Here is a 16,639-nt window from a genome sequence, read left to right on the forward strand (position 1 = left end):
CTGATGTGATGTTTCCTGTCACAGATGAACGCTGATGTGGACGCGAGCGGTGAACTGGATGAAATCCTCCAGCAGATCGCGGAATTAGATAAATGGAGAGAAATCTTTAACTCCCGCGGGTAGGGTCGGATACGCTCGGTCTCTCTCTCTCTCTCCTTCTGCTGGCAGAGACCATGCATTAACCTGTTTTTACCTTACAGGTTGGACTTGCAACAAGTGTATGTTAAAGTAAGTCTGACGTTGTTTTCTATTTCTAATAGACGTCTACACAGGATGCGTTTCGTTTCTAAGCCTATTGCTTTGTTTCGTTTTCTACAGCAAGCTACAAGTTTACAAATCGACAAAAATTGTCATAATTTATTCCCCCCTACTGTCGTTCCAAATTGGTATTTCATTCTCTGAAACAAAAATAAAATGTTTGAAGATATAGCCAATCTTTTCCATGCATTGATGGTGACTGAAGATGCCAAGCCTCAAAAAGAAATATCAACATAAAAGTATTTCTCAAAAGTAGCCTATAGCCTAAGGTTTTCTCAAAGTTATGTAGCCTACGTACATTATTCCAGTTACTGTAGGCTAATAGAACGTTCGTTCTAAATTATCTGGGTTTTAATTTGATATTACTCAGTAGGCTACTTATTTGAGTAGGCTAGGCCTACAATGTCACTATTTCATAAACTTTTTTTGATAGAACATTTCAAAGGAACATTTCATTTCATTCCCATAATGTTTGCAAAATGATAAAAGGGAATGATCCCTTCCCTTAAGGTTTGCATAACCAAGAAAAAAAAAAAGTTTAGGACGTTCAGAACATTCATAAATTACATTTTCATAACATAATGGGAACTTTAGCAAAACGTTTTTAGTACATTTATGTTACCTGGGATGGTACATTTGAATAAATGTCATTCTATAAAATGTAGCCTCTCTTCTTTGAGAGAAAAAAAAAGTAGCCTAAAGCATTTTGAAATGGCACAAGTGTTAGGAAATTGTGACCGAATTTTGTTTTTGGGGTGAACTGTTCCTTTTAAACAGCTAAAAATGTAAAAATGTGTCTTAATACTTGTGTTCTGCATTCATTCTGATGTGCTCGATGCACTCAGTTTTTAATGCAGAATGTATCTGTGTGAATCCCCCTAAGTCTTGCAATCGGAAATGTAACGTACCCTGTGTCAATGTCCTTCTCATGTGGTTCAGTCTGATTTTTCCATAATTGATACTGCCGACACTGTGCTCTCAGGTGGCTGCATGTCATTTCTCCCATGACATACAGTCAGCCAATCAGACGAGTGTATGCATGTGCCTGTGTGACTGCCATCCTCTCAACAAACTCAGTATCACAGACTGGAGGAGAGCTGTGTGGGTTTGGTACCACATTAACTGCAAGGCATTTTACTGGGCAATATTGTTAATGCCATGTGTGAAATCGAATCTGCATGCAATAGTACAGTGCATGTAAAGCAGTCATGACGGATTATCAGGACCTTCTGCAAACTATCAAGAGTTTGCAGCACTCCAGACTGAGCTACATAGAGCTTCTTCAAGAGGAAGTGAAGAGAAGTCAAGATGTGAGTTCAGATCCGCTGATGGCACATTCATCACAAACCTGGTATCATCATATTCTTAAGATTAGTAACTGTGATTTTGGGATTTATGGTCATATTGAAGTTTACTATGAAAAGCTGTGCTCACAGTTCAGGAAGAGGGTGAGAATAGAAAGAGAAAGCAATAAGATATTAAAATACACTACAGGTCAAAAATTGTAAAAAAATTATTAGTATTTTTTTAAAGAACTCTCTTATGCTAACAGAGGCTGCATTTATTTGAACAAAATTACAGTAAAAACTATAATATTGTAATATATTACAATTTAAAAGAACAGATTTCTATTTGAATATGTTTTAAAATGGAATTTATTCATGTGATCAAAGCTGAATTTTCAGCATATGTAAGATTTTCTTGTAAGCACGTTTTTATTCAGCAAGAACAGTAAATTGATCAAAAGTAGTAGTAAAGAAATGTATAATGTTCCAAAAGTGATTTCTATTTAAAAAAATGTTTTTTTTTAACATTCTATTTATCAAAAAATCCCGAAAAAAAAAACCATATCACCGTTTCCACAAAAATATAAAGCAGTGCAACTGTTTTCAACATGGATAATAATGAGAAATGTTTCTTGAGCAGCAAATCATCATATTATATTGATTTCTGAAGGATCATGTGACACTGGAGACTGGAGTAATGATGCTGGAAATTCAGCTTTGATCACAGGAATAAATAATATTTTAAAAAGCATTTAAATAGAAAACTGTTCTTTTAAATTTTAATATTTTACAATATTACAGTTTTTACCGTATTTTTGATGAAATAAATGCAGCTTTGGTGAGCATAAGATGCTTAACAGTAAAACAAAAACATAACAAATCTGAATTATTCAAAAAAAATTAAATATGAAAAAGATTTGATGAATATGAATATAGATTTGAAGGTACAATATTTTGTAACAACTGCACATGTTCACTTTTTATATATTATAATGTATTTTGTAATCATGTTTCTTCACGTCTAGACTTGTTTTTGTTAAGCACAATGTTTTGCTAAAAGTTCACACTCTGTATCATGTGTATAGAGACCTAGTGAGAAGATCAAAGCTGATGAGGACAGTGACGATTCATCCAGACCTGCCACCTCGGCCCATCACGTCAGTGCACCAAACAACCTGTTCACAGTGCCGTACTCCATACCTCAAACCCTCGCAGTGTCTCCAAGTCTGGGTGGGCAACCAGTGTCACCAGAGCTGGCAGTGGTGAGTTGTGGAACATGACCCTGTCACTTGACCCTCGCTCTCTTGCCTCACATGTTTCTCACAACAGACTGTGTGTGTGTGTGTGTGTGTGTGTGTGTGTGTGTGTGTGTGTGTGTGTGTGTGTGTGTGTGTGTGTGTGTGTGTGTGTGTGTGTGTGTGTGTGTGTGTGTGTGTGTGTGTGTGTGCGCGCGCATGTACCGAAGACAAAAGACGGGATATAGACGCATGACTTATTTATTAGGACTTTAAGCAATAGATCCCGTTATTGTGGGTGTTTTAGAATAAACAATCACCACTGAACTAAAACTAAAGTTTGGAGTAATTAAGATTTTATTGTTTTTGAAAGATGTCTCATATGTTCATCAAATCATCATATTAGAATGATTTCTGAAGGATCATGGGACACTGGAGACTGGAGTAATGATGCTGAAAATTCAGCTTTGATCACATGAATAAATTACATTTTGAAATATATTGAAATTGAAAACCGTTCTTTTAAATTGTAAAAATATTTCACACTTATGTTTTTACTGTATTTTTGATAAACAAAATGCAGCCTAATTGGCATAAGATTATTTAAAAATCTTTATTATTCCAAAAGTTTGACCGATAGTGTATAGTGATAACTACAGCTTATTCCGCTTTGGCAGATATATAACATTGGTGAAACTTGGGGATGGGCTATTTTGAATTTGGCCAGGAAGTACTCTATAACCTTTAAATATATTAAATATTTTCTTCACCTTTTCTTCAAAAATCCATAAAATAGAAAAAAAAGAATAATGTTAATTATAAGATATTTAAAGGAAATAATTATATTACAAAATGCGTTTCAATGGCTTTAGCTGAATCTGCGTGTTGATTTTTGGGAGTTGTGTTAGCATTCCTCCATTGGCTCAATATATACGATTTTACTATCTGTTTTTAAGGGTTTAAATGGCTTTGCAGAGTTCTATTACTGAACATCTTCAGCGGCATACTCCTCTAGACGTTAAGATCTTCACAGAGTTTTCAGTTAAAGGTGCAGGAAGCGATTTTTGAGAAACACTCTTGATATTTTAAATCAACCCAGACAAACACACCCCTCCCTTTATTGCTCCGCCTCTAAAATGTATGAACACGAAATTTTAAGAGTGGATGACTCTTTATCATAGTTGAAACGAAGCAAAATAATGCTTTGTGAAAAATAAAACGAAGATGACGAATGAACGACAAGGAAAGAACAAAAATTGAACATACAGTACACGAGTATCTACAAGAAAGAGTTGGTTGTTAGTTACCGCCAGGACACCAGCTCCAGACAAACAATGACACATTTAAAACTGTCCTGTTACTATAGCTAACATTACAACAACAGTATATCTTGGTTATCTGAAAACCGGTTAAGGCTGAAACCGTTCTCTGCTGTCACACTGGAGACCGAAATTACTTGTGCCACTTCAGTAAAATTTTTGTAGTCTGAAAACATTTTTACCTGGGTAGTGATCAGAAGATTGCAGGACTCTCTGAATGTGGGATTTCCCGATCCTGCAAGCACTCGCTTCACCGGGAGGAAATCCTGCAGCATGCGCTCCTACACCAGTATCTGCTGTTGGCGATGCGATCATCCACAGCGCTATTTATGGTCATTGCTATAGGTGTACGTTTGTGCACTGTTCATGTTTGGACACCCAGCAGACAGTAAGAGGTGTATTAGGTTAGGATATAGGTGGCTCGGGATGTTTGTATTTGCCATATGCAACACAACCTTAAACTGTGTTTTTAATGCCTCGTACCAGCAGCCAGTGATATTTTTCGACATACTTGACCATTGCCACACTCTGGTGGACCACCCGAAGTGGTTATGGCTACTTTTGTGATCATTCAAAGATGATTTCTGCATAGTCGTGCACCCTCTGACAAATTCGTTACATTAGCTTTTCTACAGATGTCGCAGAACATTTTGCCACCTTCCCTCCTCAGCCATGTGAACTCCTGCTCCTACTGAACCCAGTACTCCCTCCTGACCTCCTTGCTGCCGCTTGGTTGCCCTGTAACAGCTGTCGGTGACTGATAAATGTTGCCTATTTATCCTTCATCCTCCACTGCATCAGTTCTTCTTTTTTCAGCTTTATTAACAATATCACAACTATTTGGCCGTTTGAAGAAACTTCTCACACTCAGCTGCTGTGACATTCTTGCATCTGTATGCAGCGGTGACAAAGACAAGACAATACAAGATAATTTTGCCAATTTATACTGTATACACAATCGCCATCAACTGGACAGGAGTGGGAATTACAGTTACAAATTACAAAAAACCTTAACGCAATCTGTCAAAATTATGGATGTCCTTCAGATTTTTCCGTCATTGCTTAAATTTTTATTTTGTCATTAACGGAAAATATTTGGTCAACTCGACCTCTGGTCTAGGGTAACGTATGTAACCCCGGTTCGCTGAGAAGGGAACGAGACACTGTGTCAGCTGGTGACATTATGGGGATGTCCCTCACAGGACCTGGTGTATGAGACACGCTATTCAATGGCAGACGCAGTGGGATGACATTGCAAGGTGCACCCCAGAGTATAAGAAGGGAACCTGTGAACACATCTTCAAATTTCTATTGTCTGAAAGAAGACCCGTGGGCATCCCCGAAGCATGGCAGTGTGACGAAGTGTATTGTTCCCTTCTCAGGTTGCATGCGTAACCCTAGACCCAGGGTGTCGAACTCAGTTCCTGGAGGGCCACTGCCCTGCAGAGTTTAGCTTCAACCCTAAGTAAACACACTTGATCCAGCTATTCAAGGTCTTCAGGATTACTAAATGCTTCCAGGCAGGACTTTTGGAGCTGAACTCTGTAGGACAGTGGCCCTCCAGGACCGGAGTTTGACACGACATACCCTTTAAAGGGAACAAGACTGTGCGTCAGCTGCTGATGCTATGGAGACGCCATACCAAACTACACCATGCTTACCAATGTCTGCTTGTACTTCTCAAACTAACAACCTAAGCACTAAGCTCGAAGGCCTGAGCCATTAAAGTGTCGATGGGCGAGCAGTACCCTTGCAACACATTGCTCCCATAACAGTGTTAGGAAGGTCCTGAAGCTTCTATGCTCAAAAAAGCAATCTAAACGAGTCCGAGCCATGCTCCAGAAGAGTCTAGACTCCTGAGAGCTGAGCTACCAGTAAAAAGACAAAGCCTCAGCTAAGCCCCTGACCCACATTTAACAATATTGGCAATGAGAAAGAGCATAAGCTCACTTAATGTCCAAACCTGGAGGAGGTGAAAAGAGGGCGAGAGCTTGGGCCTTGCCCCCTCAATGATTCTCCTTTTTTCACATCTGTGTATGTGGCTTTTCTATTATGGTTTCGCTTTGCTCTCACTTCCTCAGAAGGATCGCTAGCTTTAGCCACACTCGCCTTTGCTCTTATCCTAAGGAACTCATTCCTTGAAAGGGCATAGACTATATAAGAGGAGCTAAAAGGGATGAAATAAGGGGCGAGAGCTTGGGCCTCATTCCCACTCAATCACTCTCCTCTTTCTTCGCCGCACCCACAGCTCCTCTATCTGTGTGACTTTCTCCTGTTACGACGCTTCTCCTCAGAGGGAGAGCTCGGGAAGCCACACTTGCCATCTGCTCTTCTCTCCAGGAACTTGTTCCCGGAAAGGGCGTAGACAATTTAGCAGAACCCTGAACCCGGAGAGGGATATATTTCCTAAAGGTGCCGACTGTGTTCTGGCCTCTCTAAACCTATCCACCTATCTCAGTGCCAGTGCCAAACAGTCCCGAGGGCCAAACGGGCATCAAGGAGGACCGCTTTATCTGACTCCTTGATCCCTGGTAAAATTAAGCCACAGATGCCTCTCCATCACCAACCTGGCAACATGGCTCAGCCAGTCGAGCATTCCACTTGATTAGTGGTACAGAGAGCTAGAATGGGGTGTTTGTAGACGTGACTCAGACACCAGGTTCTGCAAGGGTGTAACCTTATAGAGTCTGCAGCTGACAGCGTAGACGTTCCCTCAAAAGGGAACATTGCCATTACATTAAGACTTGTACCTCAAGAGCTAGTCTGACCAACTAACAGTTAGTTGGGGGTAATCAGTCTTACTTTTGGACTTTTTGGACTAATCTACATTTTTATGTAACTGACTTAGTTATGAAAAGTCTTTAAAAAAAAGGACTAACTTGTAAGACTGGAATCACACTAAATGTGATTTATGATTTTTATCCTAAATAAATAAGTATGGGATAAGGTAGAGCGAGGTGGTTGTTATAGCGAATACAACCCCGACAGGCTGATCTGGAATCTTGAATCAGCCTGAAGGGGTTGTATTCGCTGTAACAACCGCCTCGCTCTACATTATCCCGCTTATTACATGGCTACCTACCAAATAAATCAATAATTTTACACAAAATATTGATTTAAAAAGGAGTTTATTGATTTAAAAACGATTGTATTGCTCCAGAGTGAACAGAACTGTGTCCATGGCAACGCTCTGTTTTTCCTGGCAACGGTGTTTTATACCAAAGTCCTTTTAGGCAAGTCATGTCACTCGGCAACGCCTCCGGGCGCTATTTCGGACTAACAAGACCAGGGTCCTATTATCAAGAAATAACAGACCGCATTCTACATTAGAATTCAACCAAGCCATGTAATAACTAAACTTACCACATGTCAAAATAATCATTAAAAAACACATTTCATTTTGCTTTATCACTCATACAGAGTTTAAGAAGTATATTATTTGGGAACACCTTCCATATATTCAACTACGAGTGGAAGAAATCATTCTTCAAGTTTCGTGAGCCTTTCTCTGATACGTCATATGCTCTGGAGACTGAGAGGGTGAGTATGAGATTGAACTTCATCTGTTATTATCAGTCATCGCTTATTGCCATAGTTTTGCCTATAAACCACTGGAAACTGGTAGGATATTGTTTTAAAACATTCAGATTTAAGAAATTCTTATTAAATAACTTGATGAAGATACAAATGTGCACCTTTCTCATTAATTGTGTTAGTGAGGGGAAAGTGTATACTTAGAAAAAATACCAAATGAAAAACATCATGAAACAAAATTGGACTTATTGTGATGAAAATGATAAAAGGAAAGTTTGGTGATACATTTGCAATGATATACAGAGCCCCACAGTGGACATTCTGAAGAAAAAAAAGATATTGTATACACATATTAAGAATTCATTTCCACAATGTATTAATTCATGGCCACATTTCATTAATGTATTCTCTCTTCAAATCATATCCACATTGTAGTAATTTGTTCTCTCGATTTTAGTTTAGTAAAACCATGGCCAATCGTGACGTGCACGGCTTCTTACAAAAAAAAAACATTGTATATAATATTTATTTATAATATTTTGTTTAAAAAAAACACTTTCAAATAAATCACAGAACAGGTATCAGTTTACTGTTGGTTAACATTGAAAAAGTATACAATTTGTATTACGGAAACTAATATACTTTAAAAGAATATGAAATGAAAGCTTCCTACACTTAATTGCATGTTATTTACAATTACATAAAAATAAATTATAGTTTAAATTTATATTAAACACAGTTTGAACTTAAGAGTGCTCAGATGTTCTCAAAATGCCTAATGCTGGAAATGGATAAAGACTTCTACTAAAGCACAAACTTGAGACAGTTGATGATCACTTATGTATGATCGAGTTAATAAAGTTACTTCCCCTTTGCCAAAACTGCAAGTTATATAAGAGAAGAAGGGTTGTGTTACGAGCTTTAGTAGATCACTTCTTTTCATGGTGAAGCCATGACTCAGTATGTTTCTGATTGATTAGCCCGACACCATTGTCTGAATACTGCATCACTTCCCGCCACTTCATTATTGTATAATGAGCTTGAAAGGTTGCCACTTTCTTAAGCACAGATCATTGGTACGCTAAGTAAATATGTTTCCCATTATCCTCAGGTAGTGATGTGTGGCGCATGTCATTCATTAGCAGATTACACACTGGTATTAGGATACTACGAGAAAGCACAATTATATAAAGAGCTCTCCAGCAACTGATTTAAGATTAACTTTCTCCATCAAACGATTGGGAAATAAAAAACTCTTACATTCCTCATGAAATGGTTCATAAACTGAACACTTAGTGTTGCATACCATTAAAACTGTTATCGAAAGAATTCTCTTATGCTCACCAAGTATGCATTTACTTGATTAAATGAATTCAGTGAAATATTATTACATTTCAGCTCTTTTTTATTGTCATATATTTTAAATATAATTTATTCCTTTGATGGTATATGCCACATGATCCGTCAGAAATCTTTCTAAAATGCTGATTTGCAGCGCAAGAAGAAAAAAATTATCACTGTTGAAAAAAGTTTTTGCTTCTTTTTTGTGGAAGCCATTATACATATTTCCAGGATTCTTTGATGAAGAGAAAGTTCAAAAGAACAAATATAAATCTGTTGTAATATTGTGAATATCTTTACTGTCACTTTCGATCAATTTAATGCATCATTACTGATTAAAAGTATTATTTTGTTTAAAAATGAAAAGAAGTTATGATGGTAAAGTGAATGTTCTAATGTTAGTCACTTTCAGGTCGTTTCCAAACGCATATGAATTTTAGAAGTTAGGCAGAATATTTTCACTTATCTTTTTTTATTTGTAATGGAGGTTGTCCACGGGTTTCACATGAGAAAAATAAATAACAAAATGCACAATTTTGCCTGAAATATCCCTTTAAATATATAAAACATGTACTTGCATTTACTGGGCACTGGTACACAGTTTTAATTATGGCTTTTGGATGAATTATATTCATGTTTGTTATAGTTTGAAAATATCCTGCATTCTGAAAAGGCAATTACATTTAAGATAATTTATAATGCAGAAATTACTGACTAACATGGATCATTTGTAAGAGAAATTTACAAAATGATTGCCCAAAACGTGTTTTCTCTGGCTGTTCTCTTGCAGGGAGGAGCCAGTGCTATTCAGATGGTGGTTCAGGCTCATATTATTAAATGTTTGCTCTTCAACCAGCCAGGGAACTCCGCATGCACAATGCAAAGGTGTGTTGTTGTCGTCAAGTTTGTATCTTTTTGTATGGAATATAATTATAGCAGAGGGGAAGATTTCAGATTTCACATTGAAGAACAACTTACATCTTCATCTCTCTCTCTCTCTATCTATCTATCTATCTATCTCTATCTCTATCTCTATCTCTATCTCTCTCTCTCTCTCTCTCTCTCTCTCTCTCTCTCTCTCTCTCTCTCTCTCTCTCTCTCTCTCTCAGTCTGGTGGAGGTCGGGGAGAAGGAGCAGAAGAGGGCGCTGGCAGCCGCTCTAGCTGACATCTTGTGGACAGCTGGCGAGGAGCAGACGGCTACCGTCTCCTTGGTCACGTCCGAGCGCTGTTTCACCCCCCACCTCGACTACAAACTGGACAGCTTCACTGAGAGGGTACGTGTTGGGGGTAATGTGAGTTATGTAATCAGGTTAATTTTTTCAAGTAACAAGTAAAGTAATGCAGTTAATTGTAAGTGCAGAGGCTGTGCGTGAACTTTGTAGTTCTAGACTTAATGTGAACATGCATTTACTCTCACTTGCGCAAAAACACATTCAGTATCACGCAAAATAAATAAAAACAGTGGAATGCAAACTATTAAGCAAACCTGCAATAATGAAATGTTTAATAACACAAACTTTGAGTTGAACTTTCTACTCCTGCGTCAATTTACTTTGGTGTAAAAGGGCCTTTATATCCACCTTTTTCCTGGTTAGCGAATTTACCCATGATTCATAGCGGGTTTGAACCGGAAGCCGGTTGTCCTTTTCCGGTTCGAAGCTTTATGAAGATTAAGCGCAGCTTGCTCAGAACGCCCGCAGTGATGTGCTGTTTAGAAAATATGTGAAATAAGTAGGGCTGGCCCTGCCCGTGCACGACTGAAGTTGGGTTGGAAGTTATGTATAGGCCGACTATATGGGAGAGAATGCTAAACCATAATGAGCGTTTTCGTAATATATTGCCTATTCTGCATCTCAACGCACGCATAAGCTTGCCACAAAAAAACCCCGGCAAAAGTAATGATTATGCATTAAACATTTGAATTGTTTATTGATAACTAGTGTTTTCTGTAAGTGTCGACTGCAAAGATAAATTTGATGATGCTGACTCGCCATCTTCGCAGTAGTGCCACAGTATAGAGAGAAATGCACACTTCATACAAATTAACCTATACATAAGCATAGAGCAGCCCATTTCTGCTAGTTTTTAATAATTTTGTTTAAAAGTACACATTTCAAGCTTTCTATAGATATACTTATCATGTATGTGAGGGAACGCTGAGTTTCGTTGATTAATAAGACGCGCTCCAGTTCACGCGCCCGCGCCTCCGTGTCCTGTATATCTACTATATGTGCTTCTTATTTATTATTCCAGGCAATTTGTTGATAAAACATTGATAAAAATGAAGATACAATTTATACTAAACGAAATTCACTTTAAAGAAAGGCTTTCTACAAAACAAAACTTGATAAGTGGTCAAAATCATGTGTGAGCCATTCCAAATGTTTTCCGATATTGGGCATCTTATGATCATATCTGACTCATCTTATGCGGTTCCCTTTTCATATAATCAACATAGATGAAATAATTTTTTTTTAAAACATTATATTGTGAAACTTAAATATAAAACGTATGTTTAGTTTTTTTTTTGTTTAACTTATATTTAAGCGTCACACTGCTCCGCTTTGCTCATGTGCTCTGGTGTGTAGCCTATAGCCTTTACATGCATGTGTGCATTATGTGATGGAGGGGTGCGATTCTCGAATATTAATTGCATAATACCCAGCGATCTTCGAATATTATTTTTGCTTGAAATGCCCATCCCTACTGGTAACGTATTACACCTTTTTCGTTGGATGCTTCAGTTTTAGCGCAGCTAACCAAAAACGTCTACTCTCTGGTATTGAATGTAGCTGATACGAACCGGACATAGGCATTCTCTCCTTTTTATCTTATGCTCAAAGCACCCAGTGTCTAAAAAGTTTTTTATCTTTTTTGAATTGTTAAAACAACCAACAACAGCACATGTAGAGCCTGGCCTCATTCTCTCACTGCTAATACAGTACGAACCGGAAGTAGGCAACCGGAGTCGTCATCATGGCGGCGCGCATTGTTTAGAGCAGAATAAGGTGGATTAGCCAAAAATATAACTTTTTGGGGGGTTATTGAAAAATTAGCAAGCAAATCTAGCCCAGGTGAGAAAGTCATGCAAAAAGTAACTCAGTTACTTTTTTTTAGGCCATAATGCAATATTGCAACACATTACTTTTAAAAGTAACTTTCCCCAACACTGTAAATATGTTGTAATTGTTTAATGTCTTTTTTTATTCCACAGTTGCAGCTTTTCACCTTTAAAAAGAAAGATGATATTAGATCTTTTATATGTGAGCACATCCAATGTGTGGGTAAATTTATTATTTATTTTTTTAGGAAATACTGTTTGATTAATGCTTTATATTATGCTTCAAATTTGCTTTGATGTTGTATTAAGACCTTTGACCTGAATGTTTGTAGTTTAAGGAAGAAGGAAGCCATGGAATGATACTTTTCCTGTACAGCCTTGTCTTCTCCAGGACTATTGACAGGTATGTCCTCAGAAATACACAACCTTTCAAAAGTTTTCTTGACAGAAATTATTATTTATATTCAGCAAGAAAGCCTTGGTGATCAAACGTGACAGTAAATACTTTTCATTCATTCAATAACCATTTCAGTTGTATCCGACTTGTGGGCCATCTCTTGCCATACGTGAGAGACTGTCCATGAATTTTCTTGGAAGTTATTTTTTTTCCATGATAGGTCGCCAGGTCTTTCCCCAGTCCTCCCTATTACATGACTCACACACACATGTATTCACAGCTACGGACAATTTAGAGTCTCCAATTTACTTACACGGCCTGTTATTGGAATGTGGGAAAAACCGGAGCACTGTAAGAACATGCAAACTCCACGCAGAAAAGCCTCCAGGCTCAGCTGGGACTCGAACTCGAGGACCTTCTTTATTTAAGGCGATTGTGCTACCCACTGAGCCACTGTGCCAAATACTTTTACAAATGTTAGAAAAAAAGTTAGTTTTAAAAAACAGGGGGAAAAACAGATAGTAATAATATTTCACAATATCATGTTTTTTTTTTACTGTATTTTTGATCAAATAAATGTAGCCTTGGTGAGCATAACATACTTATCTTAGAAACATTAAAATATCGGGAGCACATTGTTTTACAGTCCTGTTTCGCACGAACATACTATGTACTTATTGTAGTAATGACGCTATCTAGGTACTAACCCTGAACCTACCCCTAAACCTTAACTTAACCCATGTAGTTACCTTACACTACTCATTACTTTTGTGATAAGAACAGTGTGAGTACATTGAAAGTGCACATACTGTAAAAATGAAATGTTACCAAAATATCTTACCAACGCCTAATTTTTGAATTGGTAGAGTATTTAGGAAATATTTTATGGATCAATAATACTTCTATCACTAATAATTGCACTTGCAGGTAAACACTATAACATACATCTCCAGTTTCAGAGAAATACCTCAAGATTTTACCTCAAAATTGAATGAAATGAGTGAATGAATTAAGCATAGTCTCTGAATTTGTAGGATACGTGCAGACTTCGATTGTACCACCACTCATCTTTTGCATTTGAGCTTGGGGAACTTTGTTTGTCGACAGGTACGTTTTTTTTGTGTGTTTTTTTTGTCTTTTGTCCTTGTGACTTCTTAGTAGCTATTTAATTGCTTCATATTGTCTCTGTATGTATTAGGCTTTATTAAACCTGCTGTTGACCGGCCGTGCTTCCCCTCATGTCTTCAACGGGACGTCACTTAACGATGAGAAAGACCAACCGCTCGCCCACCCTCTCCACGGGGTTCTGACTCGCAGTCAGGTTGGGTATCTCTTCTGGAACAGAGAACAAGTCAAGCATGCACAGCTCCCCCTGGTACAGTACCCATCCTATGTGTTTTCTAGAGGGTTTGGGGGATTTCTCACCTTTCCCATGTACAGAAAATGGAAGTGTATTTCTTCTCAGTCAGAACAGCCTGGGTTTTTGTCCTATCGTATTTGACACCTTATCTTACTTTCTCTGCAAACTTTGCAGTAGGTTAACTTGGGCAACTTAAGAATAAATATGTAAATGATAAGATACTTTAGCCACACTGATCAAACCGTTGATCCAAAGGACTTTAGAATACTTTTAAAAATAGTACTTGTGGAAATAATATAATGAATGTAATATTCTTTTAATTGCAATTTTCCAATAAAATGTCTTAGGGTTTAATTTTTTATTAAATGCATCTGAAATTTAGAGAGCTTTGACCTATTTAAGTAGACATGCACAATTGTAATTACTCTCAAGTAGGACTTAAGTACATCTTTGTCAGAATTCTTTTGTCTTTGAAATGTTTAAAGTGTACAGCCAAATGTATTGACAATCATTAATGGTAAACTAAAATATACTTAATGCTATATAATAATGTAATTTTTATTCTATATTTAAATATTTGTAATTAAACATTTATAATGAAGTTGCAATTTAGAACATTTAATATAAATGAACTTTAAATGTAATATGGAAGAACACACTAGACTTAAGACTATGCACATGCTTTACAGGCTCCAATTTTTAGGTTCAGTAGTCACTTTAATGGTAATGAGTTAAAAGGTTATTAATCAGTTATTGAACTATATTGGTTGTGTTGTGAACTTTTGCAGTGCATTTCTGTATTTGGTTGTGTTGTGAGTATTTGTGTTGTGAAACTGATGAGGATGGGGTGTTTTCTATTTGCATGCGTTTTCTTCAGTTGCAGCGCGTTGAGCTCTCTCAGTCACCGTTATAATACCAATTAAGGTCAACCAATTACCAAGCAATGCTTAATTTTGTTCAGTCTGTGGTGTAAAATGGTCGCATTAGCGATTAAGGAAAAGACACTTAAGCAAAACATAGTTAGGTCAAAGTGTCTGAATAATTTTTGGTCCATAATTTTTATAAATTTTACTGGTAGTCCACTGTATGAAGAATTTTTGGGTATAATACGTCACAGTTTACTTTATTTTTCTATCCACACTTACATACATGTACAACAAAGAACAGTAATGTAAAGTGTTACCTAAATAAATAACTATATCTATTATATTGTAAAAGCATTCATGTTGAGTGGATCCCTTTTTCTCCTAAGGTGGGCAGCATGCTGAAAACCCCCAGGCTGCCTATCTGGGTGTGCAACATCAACGGCACTTACAGTGTTTTGTTCAGCCCAAACCGTTCGTTGCTTTCCGACTGGAAGATGGAGCATCTTTTCCAGCTTTACTTCTACAACGGCCAACCGACTCAGCTCAACACAACAGTGCTCACCATAGGTACAGTCAATCGCTAAACCCATATCTCTTACTCGTTGATGCTGCCTGCCTGTTATATAGTTGTGTGAATCAAAACATTTAATATATATATGTATTGTTTTTTGGTATTTCAGATACACACTCTCATCACTGGGAGGCTGAAAATAAAGACATTCAGGGAGACCTAGAGAAAAAGTTTCCATCTGTAGAGATGACCATTAGGACGAAGTGGGAGGGTGCTGTTATTGACTGGAATGGGGCTGTGCCTTTTTTCTGAAGAGGTTTGAACCAGGGTTTGCACCTGGTATCTAGCCCACCTCTCGTTTTAGGGTTCTTTAAAAGCATATTATATAGGCTGATATAGGTTTTAATTCTGGGTTCATTTGAACTTTTAATTTTGATTTGAATATTAATAACATGATTTACAGCCTTCCCATTTGACCATTAAAACACATTAACATTTAACAAAAGTGACAAACCAAAAATATGTAACATCTTTTGATTGTCAGAAATATATTTATATCTGGTTTACACATGTCCCATACATGTCTACCACTTTTCTGGTGTTTATGGTTTATATGATCTAGCTTCCATACTGTTATTGTCCTTCCATTGGGATCTCAAGACTTAAATGCTGGTGTCAAGTCAAGTGTCAAGTTATGATGGAAAAGGCTTATGTCTCAAGTTACAGGGTTTAATCAATTTAAGTCAAGATCTTAATTCAAAGCCTTGGAAGTCTTTGATTCCTATCTGGCATTAAACATGTTTTTCTCTTCTTTTTATATAGCCTCTGTTTATGCTTATCAATGTTTATATGTGAATAAAAGCCTAAATAAATTATGTTCAGCATATAAAGCGGTCGTGTAACCACTTAATATGGATTTGTTTTATGATCTCTTTATGAACTTTTTGAAGTGTCAAACGGGTTGTTGCGTAGCTGTCTATGGAGAGACAGAAATCGCTTAGATTTTAGTAAAAAATATCTTCATTTGTGTTCTGAGGATGAACGACAGTCTTACAGGTTTGGAATATCATGAGGGTGAGTAATTAATGACAGAATTTTAATTTTTGGGTGAACTAACCCTTCAATCAACCCGTTAACCTATCCACACCACCAAACCTGTCTTAACCTTACCCGTATCCCACCTCAACAGCAGCAAAAGTGTTTTACAATACAATATGAACACAATATGTACATTGTACGCTTTTTTTTAAATACATAGTTAAGGACCCCTAATATCATGAGCAAAGATTGCCTAGGTACTAAGGAGCTGCAATATTAAGAGCTTTACAAGTAGCAGTATTTTATAACTGTTAGTGTATAGCGATGATTGAATCAGGGCTGATATGATCAGATTTTCTGAATCTGGTAATAACAACAGAGGACCGAAGACAGAGCCTTGTAGTACTTCACTTCCATTTGACATTAAATGTA

At 37.2% G+C, this 16,639-nt stretch overlaps 1 protein-coding gene across 1 annotated transcript; it reads left to right on the forward strand.

The window, feature by feature from the left end:
* The first annotated feature begins 1,336 nt into the window (after positions 1-1,336).
* mindy4b (MINDY family member 4B) lies at positions 1,337-16,059 on the forward strand. Its single transcript, XM_077207371.1, has 11 exons — positions 1,337-1,568; positions 2,630-2,806; positions 7,519-7,638; positions 9,764-9,858; positions 10,083-10,248; positions 12,189-12,254; positions 12,368-12,438; positions 13,467-13,539; positions 13,631-13,807; positions 15,045-15,225; positions 15,339-16,059. The coding sequence occupies exons 1-11, from the start codon at positions 1,467-1,469 to the stop codon at positions 15,479-15,481; spliced, it is 1,371 nt and encodes a 456-aa protein (XP_077063486.1). The 5' UTR covers positions 1,337-1,466; the 3' UTR covers positions 15,482-16,059.
* The last annotated feature ends 580 nt before the right edge of the window (positions 16,060-16,639 follow it).

Source organism: Siphateles boraxobius, unplaced genomic scaffold (assembly GCF_051911475.1).
Source record: "Siphateles boraxobius isolate OS27281-9 unplaced genomic scaffold, OSU_SipBor_1 6, whole genome shotgun sequence".
NCBI lineage: Eukaryota > Metazoa > Chordata > Actinopteri > Cypriniformes > Leuciscidae > Siphateles > Siphateles boraxobius.

What these genes read in the sequence shown, in the direction of transcription:
- mindy4b (XM_077207371.1), top strand. Translation starts at nt 1,467, where the DNA reads ATGACGGATTATCAGGACCTTCTGCAAACTATCAAGAGTTTGCAGCAC. An exon ending in ATGCTCTGGAGACTGAGAGG is followed by an intron (nt 7,639 to 9,763) that starts GTGAGTATGAGA and finishes GTTCTCTTGCAG; the next exon opens with GGAGGAGCCAGTGCTATTCA. An exon ending in TCCGCATGCACAATGCAAAG is followed by an intron (nt 9,859 to 10,082) that starts GTGTGTTGTTGT and finishes TCTCTCTCTCAG; the next exon opens with TCTGGTGGAGGTCGGGGAGA.